The sequence below is a fragment of the Amblyomma mixtum genome, chromosome 1 (genome assembly GCF_055824585.1).
Source record: "Amblyomma mixtum isolate Tamu chromosome 1, ASM5582458v1, whole genome shotgun sequence".
Taxonomy (NCBI): Eukaryota; Metazoa; Arthropoda; class Arachnida; order Ixodida; family Ixodidae; genus Amblyomma; species Amblyomma mixtum.
Window position 1 is genome coordinate 39,451,812 of NC_143012.1, and position 22,488 is coordinate 39,474,299.

Sequence of the window (22,488 nt, forward strand, 5' to 3'; positions counted from 1 at the left end):
TTCTAATGAGTGGTTTAAGAAAATCATCAGGTAAGATAAGATAAAGGTAAGATTTCTCATTGACTGGGTGTCATGACAACTACTCATAGGTGTACCTAGCAGTTGTTATAGTTCTTTGTGATAGTCAACTTTTATAGAAATAAAGGTCACTCTCTTGGACAAAAAGAAAGGTTGGAGATTGAATGGAACAAATAAAAAATGCTCTGTGTATGGTTTTTCTTTTTTTCTTCTAGTTCGCATTGACACATCTTGGAGAACGAATGTTTATATATGAAAACTGCTTAGTCTGGTAACTTCACACTTTTGTGTTAACAATGTAGCCATGTTTACTGCAAACTGATCCACTAAAAAAGGTCCTCTAAATGACATTTTAGCTGGTTAGTTGATACTGATGCACCACATGTCTCAGTTCATCATATGTTCACTGTTTTGCACACTTGTGGCTCTGTATTTCAACCACCATGTGTTCTTTGCAGGTGGTACCGCATACCTGTCCGTTCAGGTTGAGGGCAACCCTGTGCCTCAGTTCCGCTTCTACAAGGGCATGAGTGAAATTTATGAGGGTGGTCGCTACAAGGTGATCACGGACGGTGAAACCAACACCGTGTGCTTCTGCATCCGCAAGGCAAAGAGCCTTGATGAGGGCAAATATAAGGTGGTCGCTTACAACAAGCATGGCGAGGATTCCGTCACCATGAGTCTCTTTGTGAGCGGTGAGTGGCTGCCACTTTTCGTCGTCCTGTTTCGTGCGAAATTAGTGCTCAGTGACATAGTTGAGCCTCTACGCAGCTCTGTTGTAATACTCCGCAATCGTTGAAAAGTTTGTGTGTGTGCATGTTCAGAAAGTAATAAGGGAGTAATTAAAAAAAAAAAAAAAAAAATTACTCACTGACATCCACCGGAGCGCAGCCATATGGCTACAAAGGAAAGCTATACAGCTTTCTCAGAAACTTCGTAGTTAAAAAAAAATTCGTCCTGGTCCGGGGTGCGAACCCCGGACCAGAACAAATTTTTTTTTAACTACAAAGTTTCTGAGAAAGCTGTATAGCTTTCCTTTGTAGCCATATGGCTGCGCTCGGGTGGATGTCAATGAGTAATTACTCCCTTATTACAAATCTACTCCACCTTGGGGGATTCCCCTAAACATTTGACCAACACATGTTCAGAAAGTTCGTGCATCCGCGCTGATGCCACAGGTTTGAGTTCACTGCTTTAGAATAGCTTAAGTGACAAACAGCAGATCATAACTCCAGTCTAAATGTTACCTATTTGCTAAAAGATGCAAATTTTTTCACTATGCTTGGTCTTATTGTAGTTCGGCACTTCTATTACAAAAGTTCCTGTTGATTGTGGCCGTTTGCATGTTTTGTTGTTAAAAAGTGTTGAAAATGTGTTCCGATATTACTACTCACGGCCTTGCACAAGCAAATGGAGCTGTTTTGCCTACATATTTGTGCTGTCACATTCAGGCCTTTGTTGAGAACTTTCGCAGTAGATACTTTTACATTTCATAGAACACAGTAATCTAATTCTACTCTAGTGCCCGACACATTTCCGTCATTTATCACATACATTTTCTAAATCAGGAGTTGTTGAACCAGGCTTATAACTAATGCTTGGTGCATTGTCGTGTTTGTTAACACATTTCTACACTGTATTCTACACCATCTCTACTAAAGGTTCCACTCTCAATGCAAAACCGCATGAATGTATGCATACAGTTGGTGTTACACTTGTGTATAGCACTTGGGTTGTGTGCAGGAGACTGCAGATAGTGAAATTAGCCGCCAGTTAGTGGTGTCCGTATAACGTTCTCATGCCCAGCTGACCTCCAAATTTCTCTGACTATAATTTTGCACTAGCATTCCATCTGGAACTTAGCAGTTGGAGCTATGTGTCGCTTTGTTTGCATATGGGCTGCCACTTGAGCACTCTACAGGTTCTCTGCCAAAAGTTTTGTCTGCAGTTTTTGTTGTATCCTAAAAGCGCAATGAAATTTTCTCTTGTGGCAATAGTTGTTTAACACTTTCAGGCGCTTTGTACACAATTGTGTAAGCGGCAAACTTACAGCTTTTTCTGAGAAATTGGAGCAGTTAACAGTGATTTCATTATTTCAGTCAAATTGAGCCCCTTTCTTGTTGCAAATAAGATGCTTTTTTGTACCATGTAGCCAATGCAGTAAATAATATTTCACATAAGAGTGAGCTTGGTAGCACTTCTTTGTCCGCCGTTTTTGTGCAGACAGATTTTGCCGTTGGTGAAAAAATCGATTGTTTTTGTTCAATTTATAGCGTAATATGAATCTTCAAAACAAAAAGTGATTTCACGATTCCTTGGGTGTTTACCTGACACACGAAAACATTTCAGTGTTACTATTTCTAACAAATCTGACACTTTGTATGCAATTCTCCACATCGTTGTAAAAACTTACCTGCTGGTCTTTCACGTTTGAAAACTAACAAATTCCCTTTCTTGAGGCCAGAATATACTACTTAGGTGAAAGAATAATTCATTTCAGTCAAAACAAAAAATGGCGCCTGAAAGGGTTAAGACAACTGGCTTCCCCCCAAGTCTTCTGCACATCAAATACAAAGCACTAGAAGTCCCCAAGTGACAGGCTTTTGGCCGCTCAGCTATTTGGTAGCCAGTGTGCTGTTGTGTGGTGCGCTGCTGTCAAAGTGCTTCTGTCTCACTGTGTCGTGCTGTGCAACAACCTCTGCCACTTCCCCATCTTCACAACACAGCTGCACAAAAGGCAGTACAAAAGACAGTTCCAAAGATACAGCCACTCACAAACATTGCTGACGTTAAGCAGAAGTTTGGTGCCACACTGACACAGAAACCCGCAAAACGCAAAGTCGCACCTCCTCCCGGTGCTCCACCGCAAGGCAAGTTGGTCGACAAACACATCAAACCAATCACCCACCCAAACACGTTTGTTCATAACACGTGCACAGAACCCACGCCCACTGCATACAACTAATGGTCTGCAAAAACAAGCATCATTGTGTGCTGTAACACCGTGATTACTGTATTTACTTGCAGTAATGAACACTATACACTTTGATGGCAAAAGTTGGTGTGTTCATTATGCAAATAAGTACAGTATACGTTTTACAATGTTTGACCACCAAACTTTTACTTGTTACTACTCTAAAATAGTTGTTTTATATTTTCATAGGCCAGTGAAAAGAAATTAGCTATGGAAATTCCTTAGCTGTGGAAAGCATTTTCCAAACTACCAAATGAAACCCCGCTACTTTTCTTTTCATCAAATTCTAATGCAAGCGAGAAGCAAAGGGCAAGACGTTTTATAACAGCACTGTTATATTTATTTGACCTTTGGTGGTACCTATTGACATAGAACACAAAATAACATACTTGTTTCACTGACATCCAAAGATTATTATCAAATTTTGTCCTTGTCTAACCATTTCAATACACTTGCTCCATAGGACCAATGACCCACACTAATCATCTTGATTTCTCTCATAAAAATGTAAGCTTAGAAGTTATTGTCTTTACTGTGCTGTACAATTAACAGATATGTAAATAAGTTTGAAATTGAAGGTTGAATTCTGTAGATTAACAGAGATCTTTATTCGGTTATGAACAAAAATAACTTCTTCATCATCATCATCATCATCATGATGGCGACGATGATGATGATGACTTAATATAGATTGCAATCTTTCATGATCACACCTGCTCGAGCACTCTTTAGCGATGTTAGAAAAAATTAATATTTACATTTAGCCTCTGCTATAACATTTGTATATTTTTTGCAGATGAAAGTGGCATGGATTTCCGTGCTATGCTCAAGCACAGGTGAGTGCTTTGTGACATAGCTGCTTTGCAAGCTTTTTTTATGTAGCAATATCCCCAGGCAATACGGGAACCAAAAGTTTCACTTTTTAAGGGTCCTTTGCTAATTAATCATTTATCTTTCAGAGTATTTATTTTCTGGGACAGCTTTAAATATACTGTAAATGATTTCACAGTGGTGTTCTGTAGACTATAAAACATATTTAAACCTTGAGCAACTGTCGCATGTCCCATGTCCTGGATATAAGTAAGGTATTAAACGACATTCCTTTAAAGCGAAATACATCCTAAGTTTTGTAATTATTGTTTGCTTTCCAGACAGGTTTTTTAGCAATATCAATTCGTTTGCCCATGTATAGGTGTAGTGTTCTTGTGCTGTCTTTGGGATCACAAACTCTTTTCTTAAGCTCTATGCCAGGTCCAAAACTCTGTTCAAGAATTCCGTACGACCCGGATTGATTGTGTGTTTAGCACTGCAATGCCTTTTGCTAGCTTTGTGTTCATTTGACACACAAAAAACTTCATATATTCTTATTACTGTTTGTGTTTCTCTGAATTTATTGCGATTATATTGATATAAATGCTATTTTACAAGAAACATGGCCTGGCTAGAGGAGCTAATTGGCATTTTTATTGATGTGACATGTTGTAGTTGATGATAGAATTGGTGTACAGAGGATAGAGATAGAGGTCTGAGGAGTGCAGACAATGGTGTACTTATTCATGTACAAGCTCATAGATCCCTCAGCATAGCGTGAAAGCTCATCTATTTCAATGTCTTCATTTTGTTTCTGCAGCCATGCTTGGCCTTCATACATAACTTTTGTTTGCTGCATCCTCACCTGGTGCTATCTGTCCATACGCAGGCAATACGCCAAGTGGGGGCTTGGCAAAGATGACCCCGACTGGCAACTCAAGCAACGTGAAGAAGAGAAGGAACTTGCAGCCGCCCGCAAGCCGGTAATCTAAACTTTCAATGCCAAGATGTTACAGCTTTCGAGAATTTCCAAACTGTCGTGCTGTGAAGCTAGATGTGTTCACATGAATTGTTTAAACTGCCATGTTTGAAGTCATCGCTAGTGGCAGGGAAGCATGGCTCTTGGAAGCCACTTGTTCAGTGAATGGCACTGATGCACAGAACACATGTTCCGAATGTTCTTTTCTTATGAGTGTTTTCAAGGCAGGTGCAGCTTGATGCTGGGTGAGAAAGTTGCTCAGAAGCATTATGATACTAAGGCTGTCAGTGCAGTGTTTTTATTCAAGCTTGCAGTTCTTGTCAGTGAACATTTTTTTGATGATGCATCACCGTCTCACAAAATGAAAATTATTTTTCATTTTGCCTTTAAAGCATTATATCAATAATATGTATACTTTTAGAGTGGTCTCAGGTGCAGTCTCAGCAGTGCAGGTCTGCGATGTGCTCATAGAGGAGCGGGTGAGACTAACTACTGGAGTATTAGTAAAGAATATGTAGCAAAAGTTGTAAAGGCAGATTATTTTGCAGAAGTTGCTAAACAAAACTGATGTCAAATATAATTAGCCTTGGCTATTAATGGCAGTTAAACGAAGCTGTGTCATTCTTGTGCTATGTCAAGCATGTCACTTTCAAACACTTGCATTTCCTTTTTTATACTTGTACTATACGTCATTAAGGTGAACTCATTTTTATACATGGAATCATACTTTCATGTCAGTTTTGTCCTGCTTGAACAGCAAATTATCTAGTATTATCTAGAAAACACTTTTGCAGTGTCTCTTTATTTTTTGTTTTTGCCTTGGAGCTCCAGGCTTCTGCAATTCCCTGGAGAATTTTTCTTTTTTTTATTGTGTGGCACTTTTTGCACTACTTCGCATGCTTTTTCTGCATGAAATGCTTCTTCTTGGGTCTTGCCAAGAGCAACTTATTTTTCAGTCCTGTGTGTGTTTCTCTTTTTCCCCTTTTTGTGTTGCGTCCTGTGCACTGTACACACCCTGTTGAAGTCCTTTTTTTGGGGGCACTTTTGTGTAAGTGACATTGTTCTGTCACGTGACACAAACGGTCCTCTGTGTTCCATGCTGAACTTTTTTTCACTTTTCCAGCAGTCATGGTTCTCGTTTTTCGGCTCGGACTCGGCTGCCGTTTTTCCGTTTTCTTCGGCCATACTTTGCCGGCAAGCATTTTGAAGCTCAGTGCGGGGCTCTCACCATCCCTTTTATCTTTTGCTGCACTGCGTTGCATCTGAGTGGGACACACGTCAACTGCGAGTCACGGTCTCAGTGTGGTAGAGGTCAGCACAGATCGCTGTGTTCTCTTTCGTCCATACGTCTCGCCACCGTAACGGGCACCTTTGCAGTCCTAACTGGGACTGCTGCTGCAATCCTCCTCCTTCACAGGAGGATGAACTCATGATCCCTCACTCGTCGACGCTTCGGCGGCGATCACTGGCAGAGATTATTCCCGATTGGCCAGTTCTTCACAAGGTTCCAAAGGAGAAGATGGAGGTTGGGCATCCTTGGCAGCCTAGCAGGCTTGTGCTTTCCACTTCCTCTTCTCTGATCCTGGCGAAAATCTTTCCCAGCCCAACTGGTTTATGGAACAATTTACAGTTGGTTCCAGTCGGAACCAATTGGGTTCCAGTTGGTTCCAATTGGAGCCAACTGGAACCCAATTGGTTCCGACTGGAACCAACTGTAAATTGTTCCATAAACCAGTTGGGCTGGGAAAGATTTTCACCAGGGACGACCGTTCTTTTCTGGCTTCAGTTTCCTTTTTCTGCTTTGCAGGCCACCCTTCTTTCTTTTGCAAACTCTTTCCCTCTTTTCCTGCAGCGAATCTTCTCTCCACTTCTCATAGATCCTTCCTATCTGTCTCTTTCTCCTGTATTCTTTCGTTCTTGATATTCACTCCCTTTCCAGTTCTTTCCGAGGCTATCCACTCAAGCCTCTTTTCTCACGTGCTGCTCGCTGCACACTTTATGCACGCACCTTGTACTCAAAGACTTCTGTCATTCTAGTAATTCTCTGTACCTGCTTCCCTCTTCTGTAGACTTCATTTCTCAACGATCTACGTTGCAGCAGCTCCTCATCTTCTAGCCTGCTGCAATGCAGTATCTCTTCCACCTCTTATGCTTTCGTTCTGCTTTCAAACACGACTTCTGGCAGGTGCTTCTTCTGCTTCCCCTGTTCTTTTCAGTTCCGTTTATTTGTTTCTGTAGTGCTTTTCGCAAGTAGCACACCCAGAACTCCTCCTAGTTTTTTTAAATGTGTTGCGAGCCTTTGGGCTGTCAGTCTGAGATGATAGGCCCTCTCCGTTGTCGGTTTCTACTTTTTTTTTTTCTATGTGTGAGTGTATATGTGTGTTGTCCTTAACTACATGTCTCTGTGCTGTTCTGCAGCACATGTTCTGTCCTTTGTCTTGTTGTGTCTGAGCCAGTGTTCAGACACTTTGTGTGTTGTCGTTGTTTGTGAGTAAGTTAAATGATTAATGATTAAAGCTGTCATGAAAAGTAAATCTTTGGTCTTTTTATCTCTTGGCAACATGTTAATATATATCATTGACTCACTATATGAAGATGTCGCTTGGCTAAATGTTAATGGCACGTGTGGCACATAATCATACATTTTTAGTGCTGAAATTGTGGGTAGTGTTTCCTCCTTAAGCCAAGATAGCATGGCAGCAGGGATAAGTTGTAAACTAGGATTTACCTTGTGTGTAAAGCTTAAATGCTCGCTTACATAAAAGCCAGTAGTTGAGCATTGTGGGAGTGTGATATGTACTGGCTTGCTTTAGCAAGTATGCAAATTAAAGGTGCACTGAAGAGGAATCTGAACTCGTCTTTTTGCTGCCGGAACTCGATGTACACGTTCCCAGCATTCTTAGAAACTTTGATTTATTGCCCTGTGCGGCTGATTTCCCTAATTAAATCAAATTAACGTCCAGCTCCCACCTTTTTTTTTTTAATTCCCCGCATACGGTGATAGGAGTCAACCAACGCATGGAGTGCCTTTCAGGCAATCGTGTGGCGACTTTTATTTCGTTTTTATTTTGTTTATTTTAGGTTTCCGTGAATTAATAGGTCTAGTCAGAGACTACATAGCTGCAAATTAGGCCCACGGAAGTAAAAATACACGTGGACTCTTTGCTTTCTCCGACCACTACGTATCACTCCACTGATGGCAGAGCGGCAAGCTGCCACGGGAATAGGTGAAAGGTTGGCTGACTCCTCCCGCCGTTTGCGGGGAATTCAAAATAAAAGGCAGGATCCCGATGTTAATCCGATTTAAATTAAGGAAATCGGCTGCACAGGGCAATAATTTAAAGTTTCCAAGAACGCTCGGAACGTGTAGATCGAGTTCCAACGGTAAAAATACGAGTTAAGATTCCTCTTCAGTGCACCTTTAAGCTCATGTGCCATTTGAGTTGCGTGCCAATAGGCTTTGTCACATCTTATTTAGTCTGGTAGCCTGTGGGGTCCCGTTATGTGTGTACCGTGTCTTTTGTGTCCTTCCAAGTTTTTTCCTCACGTGTCTCGTCTCCCCTGTTTGTGGCCCTCCAACAACGTCACCTCAGACGTTGGAGCTGCACCCTCCATGGGAGAGTAGGCGCCAGTCTCTCGCCGACATCATTCCCGACTGGCCGACGCTGCACAGGGTGCGCCGAGGCAGCGAGGTTGGCCACTCGAATGATGCAGTTGTCTCGTAGCCTCCTCTCGATGTCTCACCCGTGTCTCACAGCTTACAGGGCTGCTGGCCGGATGTTGTTTTGTTGTGGCTTGCCGCTGCCTCTCTCTATCTTTCCACATCTTTCTTCTCGCCCAGTTCGCATCGAATCTTTGCTATTAGCAGCTAAGCTTTCAGTATTTTTGTCGTTTTGTTCTTTGTATGTTGTGGCAGGATTCTGCCGTGCTTGTTGTGTCCTGTGTTTGTGCTGTATATTTTGTTTCTCAGTTTTGTGTTGCGCACTATGGTAAAATCAAAAACTTTGCATGGGTAGTTATGCTGAAGTTGCCTAACTGACTTGACCAGGACAGTGTGAGTGACAGTTTCGATGACTGGTTTGCTGGTTGATTTGCACTTTACATTTCTTATTCGGTTAATTTTTTACAGCATGAAAGTTACTCCATGACTGAAACTAACTTGCACGCAAGACTAGATCTTTATGTGAATGTCATTGTATACATAAAGTATCTACTGGATGGAAATTTCTTAAAGTAAGTAAGTGCTATAGAATAGAAATGCATGAATATTACATCTCAATTGTTACACTTGTGAACATGAATTGTTTGTGTTTTACTGTTCTGCTTGTTAACCTGCTTGTTTTAAGTGGTTTTTTCTGTTCACTTAACGTACTTACAAATTGGTTTTCTTACTGTTTGTATTGCAGTGAATTTTTTTGTCAGTGTTGTCTGCATGCATTGGCCTTTGTCACTTACTGTATGCATTTCACTTACAAGAACCAAGTTATACATGTTCCGTGATGGCAGACATGGAGTAGTGCACACTAGCATAGTATATTGTTTGGGTAGTCCATATTGCTATGCTTTTCAGGCAGTCAGCTATCTGTGGGCCAGAATAAGCCGGTCCATATAGTCACTAATTCTAAATCGGTAGAGCAGATGTCAAACACAAAAGAAGACAGAGCACTCAGACACTTACTCATAAATGGACACTTCGTTCTACGTTTCACGACAGTGGAGCAGTAGCCAAAGAGTAACCGCAAGGCTAATCTCACCATTAGCTTAAACGACCTCTACTCATCTCGCTGTGTTCAGTGTATAGAAATTAGTGCTAATATTGTCAGCACTTGTTGGAACAATGTGAACCAAACAATAAGCGCTCGCATCTTCTTTTCAAGCAAAATGATGGATAAGAATTTCTCCGCTGCTATTTGGCTGTTCACAGCCAGATGCAACGTCCAGTAGAGCTCTACAACAATGTGCGGTTCTTGCGCGCCATTTAGCCTCCTGCCCCCTCCCCCACAGAAACCAGATGCCTTCCTTCAGCCACTGGAGAATGTGCATGTCAAGGAAGGCCGAGACAAGCAGGCACGCTTCCAGGCCGTGTTCTCAAAGAGCGGTGTGAAGGGCAAGTGGTTCCGCAACCGCCAGGAGATCTTCATGGGCAAGAAGTACCACATGACTAGCCAGGGAGACCTGCACGTCCTCGAGATCATGAACCCGACGGTTGAAGATGGGGGACGCTACACCCTCACTTGCCTCGACACCAGCTGCCACGGAATACTGGAAGTGGATGGTGCGTTGTTTCGGCTGCTTATGGAACACTTCACACTAGCTATCAAGTTGGCTAGAAACTTTTTTAGCCATTGCTGAAACCTGAGGAAGTAGGATGACCAACAATGCGAGGAGAACATAGTGAAAGTGGTTATTGCGTATTGAGGTTCTGCTAGTCTTCTGCTTTCTCCTGAACATTGCTGTTTTCTGATATGCTCAACTTCGTGCTGAAGGGCAACGGCTTGGCTAAATCAAATATAGCTGCATTATTAGTTACTGCAGGCTAGCTATATGCGACTCATGCTACAAGATGCTTGAAATATAATGTGCATCATTTGCTTGAACATGGCCTACTCCATACTGCACAAATGAAAAGCATGGCATAATGAAGTCACCTCTATGAGTTGTAGGCTAATGTTTTGTTCTTTTTTTCATTTACTCTTGCACATCATTCTGATTATTGTCACTGATATACTACACCACTTTCACGTTCTTTCTTTTGGTTTGTATAGTTGCATACAATACCTGCAGTAAGAGGCTTACCGACGTTTGAGCTAGTTGGTACTTCTCGGAAAAACACAGCGAAAAAAGACGAGTCCTTGTGGTGTCTGTTCTTTCTGCTTCTGTCATCTTTTTTTTTTATTGTTTTTCCAAGAGTAAAAGGCTTGTTGTGGAGTGGCAGACTCTTTCTACAAAATCTTTGACCTCACTTTATAATATAGCCGCTGCGGCGGCTAGAATTTCTTTGGAGGAGAAATTCTAGAGGCCCATGTGCTGTGCGATGTCAGTGCAGGTTAAAGAACCCCAGGTGGTCGAAATTTCCGGAGCCCTCCACTACGGCGTCTCTCATAGCCTTAGTCGCTTTGGGACGTTAAACCCCATAAGCCAAACCAAACCAGTTATAAATGTTAGTGACCTCGTGTTATTGTGGCCACCTTCCAAAGCAGGGTCATTCTCTTGATGATTGGTGTTTGCGACTGTTTCACCCAGACCCGGACCCAGTGTACAAGTTTGTCAAAAAGCTTCCGTCAAAGTCGCAGCAGTACACCACGAAGGAACTGGTGCTTGAGTGTACCACAAACAGCCACAAGGCCCCTGTTCAGTGGCTCAAGGATGGCAAGAAGGTTGCTGTAAGTTCCTCTTAGATTCACTGCTTGTTTTTGATTACTTTGTAGTAAACAACAAAAATTGGAGTCTCATTACCTTTTAAAGGTGCACTGAAGAGGAATCTGAATTCGTCTTTTTGCCGCGGGAACTCTATCTACACGTTCCCAGCATTCTTAGAAACTTCGACTTATTGCTCTGTGTGGCTGATTTCTCTAATTAAATCGAATTAACGTCTGGCTCCCGACTTTATTTCTTGAATTCTTCCCGTATGGTGGGCGGAGTCGACCAACGCATGAAGTGCCTTTCAGCCAGCTCCGTGGAGGCTTTGCTTTCACTGTATTTTGTATTTTAGGTTTCCGTGAATAAATAGTTTTATTCACAGATAATATAGCCGCAAAATAAGCCTGCAGAAATAAAAATACGCGCGGACTATTTGCTTCTACGGATTACTACGTATCACTCCGCCGATGGCAGAGCAGCAAGCCGCCACGGGACTGGGTGAAAGGCACTCCACGCGTTGGTCGACTCTGCCCACCGTACGGGGAGAATTAAAAAAAATAAAGGCGGGAGCCAGACGTTAATTCGATTTAATTAGGGAAATCGGCCACACGGGGCAATTAGTCGAAGTTTCTAAGAATGCTCGGAATGTGTAGATAGAGTTCCCGCGGCAAAAAGACAAGTTCCGATTCCTCTTCACTGCACCTTTAAATCGTTAGCATAATTTTCAAGCCTTAAAATTTTGTTGTTGGGCACTGACCCTTGAGTATGTGCTGTAAAATATAACCTGCACTTTTCATTCTAGTCGCAGTAGGGATTTTTCAATGTTTTTAGTGTTTGGGGAACCCCAGTGACTTTCAAAAGGTGCTGACAAAGCTCATATGCCATGGCTTCCAGTCCTTACTATCTGATTTGCACGCGAAGAAGAACATGTAGGGACACATTGCATTAAAAATGCCCAAGTTCAAATAATAATGATGGGCTGTATTACTAAACAGCCTGTTTAAGCAGTTACAGTATGATTAGTTATAAATTAAGCAGATAAAGGAAAGGTTTGGTTTGAGACAAGAGTGGATTTCGGGGCCTGGGAAACCCAGAAAGCACTACAGTGAACCCAGGAGTTCAGCAGAACCTCTTTTGGGAACCCCTGCAAGCAGTTAATAGTTTACATTTTTACAGTTCATAGGTCAGTGCTTGTAGCTTGTTCTCGTCAGCTCAGCCTTAACTTTTTGGAATTGACTGTGGATCTGACTCCTTTGTGCCTGCTTTTTATTTTTGTATGTAGTTGGTAGAAACAGTGCGTAATTTTCCCGCAACCTCTTTGCAGGCAAGTGACAAGTACGTAATTGAGCAAGACCAGTTTGGCAAGAAGATACTGCGCGTTCAGAATTGCACTCTGGACGACACTGGTGAATACACCTGCAAGATCAGCCCAGACGAGAAGACGACATGCAAGGTTACCATTGCAGGTGAGCTTGGATTACGGCTTAGTACTATCCATTTGCAAGCACAGGAATTGAATAACACATTGGAGGTGATGCACTTTAGTGCAACACCTTGCCTTTCTCTTTGGTACCCACGGGCAGTGCCGGGTAGTCTTATAAAACAGAGCAACTGAAAAAAAAAAGTTTTTTTCATTGTCATATCATCTAAACTCAGGAACTCTTTAAGGGACAAGTGCACCTCTTTGAGTTTGCATTACACTCTAAACACGAATACGCCTATATGGGAGTAAAAAGGGTGTAAGATGTCCTCTAGCACCCTTTTATGAAAGGGAGAAAGCTAGAAGACTCTTTACTCCCTTTTTATTCCTTTCTTTTTGGAGTGTAGGGAATCCAATATGTGCAGCCATGACTGCAAATAATCTGGAAGCAAAGAACATGGCACAGTATGGTTTGTTTACCATTGTAATCATCGTTAGTTTCATTGTCATGGAAAATAAAACAGGTACTGCTGGTAAACTACTTGTATATAAGTATTTTCTTTTTGTAATCGAGATAGTGAAGATCTGTGCACAAGATTTAACATGGTAATCTTAGATGCTATAGTTAGCGCAACTATTTTTTTGTTAGCCGCAAATCCGACGTGTCGATTGTGCTGCAGTTTTTTTCTCTGTAGCAACTGAGTCAAAGCAGTGTTGTTTCGATAACTTAAAAGGAGCAGATCTGAATCATCGTACACAAAATGCCGTGTGCTATTCTTGCAGAGCAACAGTTCCAGTTCATGAAGGGCCTGAAGAGCTTCAAGGTCTTTGAGGATGACTCTGTCACCCTTGAATGCGAAGTGGACGAATGGGAGGCCAAAGTGCAATGGTTCAAGGACGGCAAAGAGATCAAGGGCGACAAGCAGTGAGTGCATTTTCTGAAGTCGCGCTCGTTTTTTCCAGTGCCCATTCCTCGTGCCAAGTATCTGACTTGAGCGCTGTATATTGAAAAATATAAAATGCTATTAGCAAACACTGGAAAAAATGCTAGGCTTAATTTCCATGTGCTTGGCTCTCAATTAGTTCAGACAAAATCATGCTTTAGAGGAAGTAACTGACTCAGGCATCTGGCCAAAAAGAAACTGTTGAAAATGCGTTTACAGCCAGGAAGACGTTGATTCAGAGTGTTGCATGTCATTAGTACCTGGCTCTTTTTGTTTCCTGTTTTTCATTTAGTTTCTTTTTTTTAGCCCTTAAGTATGTCTCTTAATGTCTCTTAATGAACCAGCTTACCCTACTAAAAAGGACTGCACATGAAAAGCCCTGTAGTTCATTTTATTGTTGCTTTTCGAAGTAATGGCAGCCCATTATATTTGATTCATTCATATCACATAATTTTTATTTAAATGAACCTCCTTGATATAGTTTAAGATTGTGGCATACCATGTGGCTCTGATTTTGCATTGTGATTTACTGTTCAAATACTGCCACGATAACTTGTGTTTGCATCTGTCGGAACCAACTGAAGATAGCACTGCCTCTTCAACAAGGAAACTATTAATTCATTTCGTTGCAGCTACGAAGTGGTGGCGGAAGGTCGCAAGCGTCGCATCAACATCAAAAAGGCCAAGATCACAGACGAAGGCAAGTACGTGTGCAAGACCAACTCCGACGAAACAAGTGGAGAACTTCTTGTGGAACGTGAGTGGAGTAACTTTCTAGCCTGGTATGTCATCGTCAAATAGGATTCTTGTTATATAACTTGCTTTTTCCTGTGTGGTTTTCATTTGTGCTTGCAGCGGCCAACAAGTTCAACAAGAAGCTAAAAGATGTTGACGCCCTGGAACGAGAGCAGGCCATCTTGGAGGTTGAACTTCTTGATAGGCATGCTCCGCTCAAGTGGTACAAGAATGGTGAAGAAATCAAGCCAAATGACAGGTACGATCATTTTTTGAGAAATAAAATGCAACAGCTAGGTGCAAATAAAGAGAGCTTTTGCTTCGTTTCTTGTTTAGTTCTGGTCACAAATTAATATCTCTCTTTCATTTTCACTGTCTCGCATCCAGAATCAACATTAAAATGCTTGATGATGGTCGTCATCAACTGATCATCAACAAATGTGAACTTGATGATACTGGTGACTACTCTGTTGAGTGCAAGGACCTCAAGTGTGCCTGCAAGCTCACCGTGGCTGAAGGTAAGACCATGTCAACAGTGTATATACGTTCATACTTCATGCTTGACAGGGATCGCATTGCTTTGATGGGAAAAGAATTCTCACCAGTCAGATGTGAATTTGAGTCTTTATGATGCTTTTCTTTTTGTAGCTGAAAAGGTTCCTGTCATCAAGCTGGACAAAACAGACTACACTGGAGATACTGGAAAGCCATTGACCATTGAGGTCCCCTACAGTGGTACGTCTTGATTTATCTTTTGTTTCCCTCTCACAGGCATGCGTAGGGGGAGCAAAGTTTCATTGCAGCACCCCCCAACTCCTTCCCACCAAGGCCCCTACAGTTTAACGGAGTGCAAAGATGAGGAATGGTTATAAAACATTTATATTTCAATGCGATGGATTTGCATAGTATACAAAATATTATTGAGCAGTAGTTTTTAATTTCATGTGTCTCATTGACAGTGGAAGGCAGTCTCTGCACTGCTGAGGCATCATTGTAACTGTGCGCTTCCCAGGGAATTTCCATGCTCTCTAAACCATAGAAAATATACAACACATCTGTCTTTTGTTAACTGCAAGAAAGAACCTGTAAAGATTGCCTCTAAGTGACTGAGCAAGTAAACAGTTCTTGGAACGCAACATCCGAGGCCCTCGGCCACCATTGTTGTCATAACACCTGCTTGTCCATAACCCTGCATTATAAACAATGATGGGACAAGTCTAACAGAGTAAAAGGTATGGGGCAGACTTGGCGCATTCCTTCAATGATTAGGGGGAGCGGTGCACCCCCTGTCCCCCTGTGCGCACGGCTATGCTCTCGCAGCTCTGCCTGGATTTTTCGTGAGTGTGTTATTATGATGGCTGCCTGAATATATGCTTCGTGCAGTTTATTTATTTATTTTTTATTATTCCAGTGAGCGGTGTGAGGACATCAGACGTGGTCGGAAAGTTGACGCGCAACGGACAGCCAGTTCCTACCAAGGAGGTTGACGTTGTTATAAAGAATGACATGGCAATTCTGACTTTCCGGAAGCCTGTCCGTGAGTCGTCCGGCCCCTACGAGTTCTCGCTCGGCAACTCGCAAGGAGAGGCGAAGCTCCCGCTCAACATCAACATCCTCGGTGAGTAGAAAGTCCATCTGTACTGCTTTTTCGTCACTTGCACGAGCTTTGTCCATTGAAGCATGTAAGGAAATCTCCTGCTATCTCTTTTTGTACAGCTGTTATATATCTGGGTTTTTGGCTGGGATGCTGACTAAGGCTTGCAATGAAAGAAGGTGACGATAATGTTAAGAGGAGACAAGGGGGACAGCAGCGGTTTTTTTGCTTTACTGCTTTCATTAAGAATGGAGATGGAAAAAGAAGGAAAGTACAAAATGTAAAAAGGAATGTGCTTGCCTAATGTCGGAACAACTCAGCTCAATGGGTACCGAAACTCCACTGGACATTCACTGGACGTCCACAGGACGTCCCACATGTCCCCAGGACATCCAAGGGAGCTTCAATGCCCATTGGGGACTACGTTCCACTCTCTGGTGTTTTTTAGATTTAGTACAGAAAAACTTTGCATTGAAAGGCAGGTTTTGCATCATGAACTGAGCAGGGGCACTTTACCTGATTGTACCTTTATGTGCTGTTCTCGAACTTCAGATGTGCCCCAGCCACCCGAGGGTCCTCTCGAGGTCACTGACATCTTCAAGGATCGGTGCAAGCTCAAGTGGAAGCCGCCAAAGGACACAGGCGGTGTTCCATTGCTGCACTATGTCGTGGAAAGGCAAGACCTGGGTGTCAGGGGAGGCTGGACCGAAGTTCTCACCACCGAGGACACCAAAGCTGATATCACTGATCTCACGCCCAAGAAGGAGTACAAGTTCAGGGTGCGCGCCGTGAACAAGAAGGGCGCATCCGAGCCACTCAACGCTGACAAAACGACCCTGGCCAAGGATCCATATGGTGAGCCTGACAGCTTTCTACCATTTCTATTGTTGTGCTTTTTATGTTCTGTGACTTAGATCCTGGTCAGTTTGTTCTTTTTTTTTTCTCGTTAACTTTGCAAAGGCATTCTTAACGATTGCTTAAAGTATTGAAAAGTCATAGGCTTGTGCTGAGAAGTACTGTCTACAGCCTGTGCACAGTCACCTTTTGTGCCATGACATGTGATAGGCACAAAATCATGGCCTAAAAATTGTAAATTGGTTTTTGAGGAAAGGAAATGATGCAGTAGCTGTCTCACATATCTGTCTCACTTATCTGGGTGGACACCTGAACAGAGCTTTAAGGGAAGGGAGAGTGAAAGAAGAGAAAAAGAAAGAGGTGGGCTGGTAGATAAGCCTTCTTAGATGAGATGAGGGGGTGTCATGGCCTTGCATTCTCCCGTTTTTGGAAATTCACACAAAACAGAGAACAGCTCAAAACATGCAGATGCACATAATCAGGGTAGCAAATTCATGTTCTGTGCTGTCTCCTTTTGTGGTGAAGTTTCCAAAAGCACCACGATGCACAACCATGGCAGTAACCAACTAGCCCAGTTTTAAACGCTATTAAGGTACAAAATGTTTCATCTTAGCAAACGGTTGACTGTTTGGTTCTGTACTTAGTTTTAAGCACACTTATTTTTTTTTTTTCTCAGCTGGACTAGTAACTGTCAGTGACAGTTTTCTAAGTAAATGAGAAATTAACTTGTTGCTGCAGGATGAATCTAGAATTTGCAACCGCTATGCTGCCTAGGCCAGGTTTCTCGAAGACATCTTTTTTTGGGTGCCTGCACTTACTATGTAGGTCAAAATACAAGGCAAGGACCAGCATCCGAGGTGCTTATCTGCGATAATATGCCACTACGTTGGACTCAAGATCTAAGGTGTGAGAATGATAGAGCAATGGATGAGAACGATGAAGACAAATGATAAGGGGAAGATTACATCTCTCTTGTTCCGATTTGTTCTTATCTCTTGTTGTTTTCATCCATGCAGTATGCATGAATGCATCCTGACTTATCCTGGTCTTTATTTTTCTGTGGTATATTGAGCTTTATAGCAAATTAAAAAAAAAGGTGGTATTCGTGTGCAGACGAGACAACAACGCATGCATTCATGAACTTACCGGTTTACTTGCAGACGAACCCTCGAAGCCAGGAAATGTGGAGGTCACTGACTGGGATGCCGACCACGTGGACCTCAAGTGGCAGAAGCCTGAAAGTGACGGTGGTGCACCCATTGAAGGATATGTCATTGAGTACAAGGACAAGTTCTCCAGGGACTGGGTTCCTGGTGCTGTAAGTACTCACTCGATGCCTTTACAGTTGGGAGAAAATTGGGACTGGATCGGAAACACGAGGGTCAACAGATGTATCTGAGGGAAATGTCGCAACTAATGCTGCTTGTGAATTGTTTTCATACTTGAACTATTTCTCCATAAAAGCACTAGAGCGTATTAGCTACGGTGAGCCTTCTATGCTGTTTTATTGTCATTAATAGACTACTGGCCAGAATATTTTCTATTGTTTTGAAAGGAACGAAACCTAGGTTCACTCAAGGATTTAGGCATATTAATGTAAAGCTGAAAACTGCCAGTTTTCTTCTTTTTTTTTTTCCTGGAAACCTTTGAAAACTGTAGTGTCAAGGCAGGTTTTGCTGCAGGATTGAACTGATTCTGTTGTTCGCTACAGATCAAACTCCACCATTCCTTCAGAAAGGCATTGTATGTTGCTTTGAAAAATATAAGCACAGCACAGTTGCGTATGCACACTCTGCTTGAGGGCTGCCTTAGGAGCTGCATAGGAGCATGCTTTATAGAAAAGCAACGCAGTTCAGCATGACTAAAGCCTTGGAGCTTGGAATAAGAGCAGCAGGAATATGGTGTGACTTGAGATCTGATGATGTATTCCTAGTTATGTGTATTAGTTAAAGTGATAGAGCAGACTTATGGCACTTTCTGATGGACGTGCATTGTCCAGTACAACCTCAGCTGAGATATCCAGGTAAATAAAATGCATCTTAGTGGGGAATCAAACCGCAGAGCTTCTGGCTCTGAGTCGGTTATGTTACCTTCCAATTTGATCTTGAATCTCAAACGCTTCATCGTAGCATTTGAGGCTGCACTTTAGCTTCTGGAGGCCATACTATTGCTGAGCATTTAGCACATCATTAAGAGATACTACAGAAAAAAGCAGCTTTACTGTGACAGCAGTTAACGACACATTTCATGGTTCTGTGGCATTGATGGCATTGGCATAACACAGAGGTGAAACGAGTAGCAGTGGAGAGCGGCGGCGTTCACCGCAGCACAGATTTGTAGCATTCTGTGTCCATTTGAGCTTCTGCGCACAGAAAGCGCCAGTGTGTAGAGCGGCGAACGGCACACAACAGTGTGAACAGCTGTCACAGAATGTCGTGTTATGTGGCCATGATAACCGTTGGCAAGTTTTTTAACTTTTCTTTTCCATCGTAGCATTTGAGGCTGTGCTTTAGCTTCTGGAGGCCATACTAATGCTAAGCATTTAGAACATCATTAAGAGATACTACAGGAAAAAACATTTTGCTCTTCGTTGCATCATTTGAGACAAGTCAGAGTGATGGTACTTCATTTTGAAATTGCAGAAAGTTCCGGCAGACAAAACAGATGGTAGAGTGTCGGACTTAAAGGAGGGCGTCCAGTATGAATTCCGAGTGCGAGCCGTCAACAAGGCTGGACTTGGAGAGCCCAGTGACCCAACAAAGCCAATCATCTGCAAGCCTAGATTTGGTAAGAAAAACACTGCTTTTAAAGACTAAGTTTTCTGCTGCATAAAGTTATTTATCTTTAGACGTAGTAAAAATTGTTAATCTTTAGCAATATCATATCAGATCTAATCTTCACCAAGCTCACTTGTCATGAATATTCATTTGGCTGTCATTTTACTGTAGGGGTAAGTTAATTCTTTGTTAACAGGTCAATGACCAGCAAAGAGTATTTGGGATACTAGTATAAAAAATGAGACCAGCGAAACATACTGAGTCATGCAAGTCTTTCCTATGGCTGGGAATTTTTGTAGAGGAAACTAATATGGTGTGGTGTATATAAAAGTTTGCTGCAGTATTTTTACCAAGTTCTTGCTTGAGAAATTTTCCTTTATATTCTGGTTATTTCAGTGTTGGGTCACTTGTATTCCTCAAATTTCGTGTCACTGAAATTTTCGTGCTGTCCTACTAACCGTGCAGTGAAGCCATTCATCCTGGGTGATGGTCTGAAGAGCATGACCATCAAACGAGGTGCCACAATCAAATATGAGATTGAATTCAAAGGCGAGCCTCCACCGGAAGTGGTCTGGGAGCGCAACAGCAACGTGCTGAAGGCCACTGACAGGCAAGTCCTCTGTCAAAATTAATTGCCGCACAGATGTCTTCATCATTACCTCTCTTCCTATGTCTTACTTGTGTGAAGTGTCTTTCCTGCCTGCATTTCTTGAAGTTTCGTTGAATACAAGAGGCCTTTAACCCTTTCAGGCGTCATTTTTTGTTTTGACTGAAATCAATTATTTTTTCACCTAAGTAGTATATTCAGGCCTCAAGAATTTGTTAGTTTTCGAACCTGAAAGACCAGCAGGTAAGTTTTTACAACGATGTGGAGAATTCCATACAAAGTGTCAGATTTCTTAGAAATAGTAACATCGAAATGTTCTTGTGTGTCAGGTAAACACGCTAAAGATTGTGGAATCACTTTGTGTTTCGAAGATTCACATTACGCTCGAAATTGAGCAAAAACAATCGATGTTTTTCGCTCGCGGCAAAATTTGTCTGCACAAAAACGGCGGACAAAGTGCTACCTAGCTCACTCTTATGTGAAATATTATTTACTGCATTCACTACATGGTACAAAAAACAACTTATTTGCAACAAGAAGGGTGCTCAATTTGACTGAAATAATGAAAAGACTGTAAGTGTTCCAGTTTCTCAGAAAAAGCTCTAAGTTTGCCGCTTACACAATTGTGTACAAAGCGCCTGAAAGGGTTAAGATGACCACTACATACATGTACAGTACAATCGTTATATTAATTAAACAGAATTTCTTGTCAGCCTCCTTTTGATGTTAATTGTAATGAGCCCAGTGATGTGGATCCATCAATGGTATGGCAATGTTTGCGTATCACTTTGTTGTCTTCTACTTCATTTCACTAGCTTAGTAGCTTCCTTTTTCGTTTCAGCAGCAATTTTTTTTTTGTTAAATATCTTCCACTGCTTGCCTTAACTACTGTCAGAACAGTTCTCTGGATGCAGTTACGATCTGTGCCAAATCGCTCGGGTCGAGCATAGGATCGAAACTGTTGTCTCATCAGCTGAGGCTAGGTGTGGAGTATGCAGACTCTAAGTTACAATACATTATAATCAGCTGTTCCCATTTGGGGGAAGAAGCAATAATGTGAACGAATGGCAAGATGGGCTGATCTGCAAATAGACAGCAGAATTTGTTTGGTGCAATGAATACTGGCAACAAACATTTACGGTACTGTCATGTTGTCATTGCTTTCTATACTGCACTGTTCTTTAATTTCTAGTTTTCTTTTGCCTTTTAAGGGGGACGAGGGTCTTAAAACTGACCCTTTTGTTTATGGCTAGAATATCATGAAATTTTGCAAACAGATGTTTTTTTCTCTTCTGATTCCAGAAATGTAGTCATAATTGAGCTGGTGGTCTTAGATAAAAAGTTATCTTAAATTTTAGAGTGTAATTAGGTAATTTCTTACGTAGCTTTAATGAACTTTCTCATTTCAATTGATTGCTTTTAATTACATGAATTGATAGCCAGCAAATTCTCATACCCGATGACATCCTTACTTTTTTTGTTTAGGCCATGTATAAATAGCAATTTGCAATTAGCTTAACGAGTTGCAGTGTCAAATACTGTGACCTTTTACTTTCAACATAGTATATCAGGATGACATGCCTTTAGAGAAAAACGAAGAATGTCACCGGGTATGGGAACTCTCTGGCTATCAATTCATGTAAATGAAAGCAACAAAATGCATTGAGAAAGTTTATTAAAGCTGGGTAAGAAATTACCTAATTACATTCCAGACTTTGTAAGATTTAAGACCGCCAGCTCAAGTATGATTGCATATTTGGAATTTTGGAAGAGAAAAACGCATCTGTGCACAAAATCTCAAGAGATTTTAGCCGTAAATAAAAAGTTACTTTTAGACCCTCAACCCCCCTTAATAACATTAATAAATAAGGATGAAGGCATCACCGTGTGCACAATTCTGTACAAGTGTGTGACAGATGTGGTGTACGCAATGCTCACACAGGACAACCATAGAGGTGAAGGACACATCAACCACCTTCATCACGAAGAACGCCGTGCGGGGCGACAGTGGTCGATACACGCTCAAGCTGACGAACAGCAGTGGAACAGTCTTCTCCGAAGCCGAAGTCGTGGTTCTAGGTGCGATGTATTTTCTTTTCTACTGCTAGTACTAATTCTCATTTAGTGGCTCCTGTAGCCACTGCAATGTGACCCCACATTACACTGACTGCAGAATTTCGGGAGGATGGCATGAGTACGCTGAAAGTCTTATGCGTCCCACTCGTAATTTTCTGCAACTGTTCTTTTTCACGTTAATAGAAGACTGACCAGTGTACAAAGGTTTGCTTTACGATGCTGACATATTACTGTAGGCTTACAGTCTTTCTGCGTATGCTTCTTGTTTGGGTGCAAAATTTTTATGTCCATGACATCAGTACTGGACCATTACATCCACACTGGTTTGCAATCTTTTTG

At 41.9% G+C, this 22,488-nt stretch overlaps 1 protein-coding gene across 1 annotated transcript in view; it reads left to right on the forward strand.

The window, feature by feature from the left end:
- The window catches only part of bt (projectin protein bent), a 221,564-nt gene that overhangs the window by 100,835 nt on the left and 98,241 nt on the right, over nucleotides 1–22,488 (forward strand). The window contains exons 24-40 of the mRNA XM_089548430.1: nucleotides 477–713; nucleotides 3,789–3,828; nucleotides 4,692–4,785; nucleotides 9,786–10,056; nucleotides 11,025–11,164; nucleotides 12,466–12,607; nucleotides 13,345–13,486; nucleotides 14,138–14,262; nucleotides 14,361–14,499; nucleotides 14,628–14,758; nucleotides 14,889–14,975; nucleotides 15,652–15,858; nucleotides 16,387–16,689; nucleotides 17,850–18,007; nucleotides 19,332–19,476; nucleotides 19,932–20,076; nucleotides 22,016–22,152. Of these exons, the coding sequence (XP_089404556.1) occupies nucleotides 477–713; nucleotides 3,789–3,828; nucleotides 4,692–4,785; nucleotides 9,786–10,056; nucleotides 11,025–11,164; nucleotides 12,466–12,607; nucleotides 13,345–13,486; nucleotides 14,138–14,262; nucleotides 14,361–14,499; nucleotides 14,628–14,758; nucleotides 14,889–14,975; nucleotides 15,652–15,858; nucleotides 16,387–16,689; nucleotides 17,850–18,007; nucleotides 19,332–19,476; nucleotides 19,932–20,076; nucleotides 22,016–22,152 (2,643 nt within the window). The remainder of the gene's footprint in view (nucleotides 1–476; nucleotides 714–3,788; nucleotides 3,829–4,691; nucleotides 4,786–9,785; nucleotides 10,057–11,024; nucleotides 11,165–12,465; nucleotides 12,608–13,344; nucleotides 13,487–14,137; nucleotides 14,263–14,360; nucleotides 14,500–14,627; nucleotides 14,759–14,888; nucleotides 14,976–15,651; nucleotides 15,859–16,386; nucleotides 16,690–17,849; nucleotides 18,008–19,331; nucleotides 19,477–19,931; nucleotides 20,077–22,015; nucleotides 22,153–22,488) is intronic.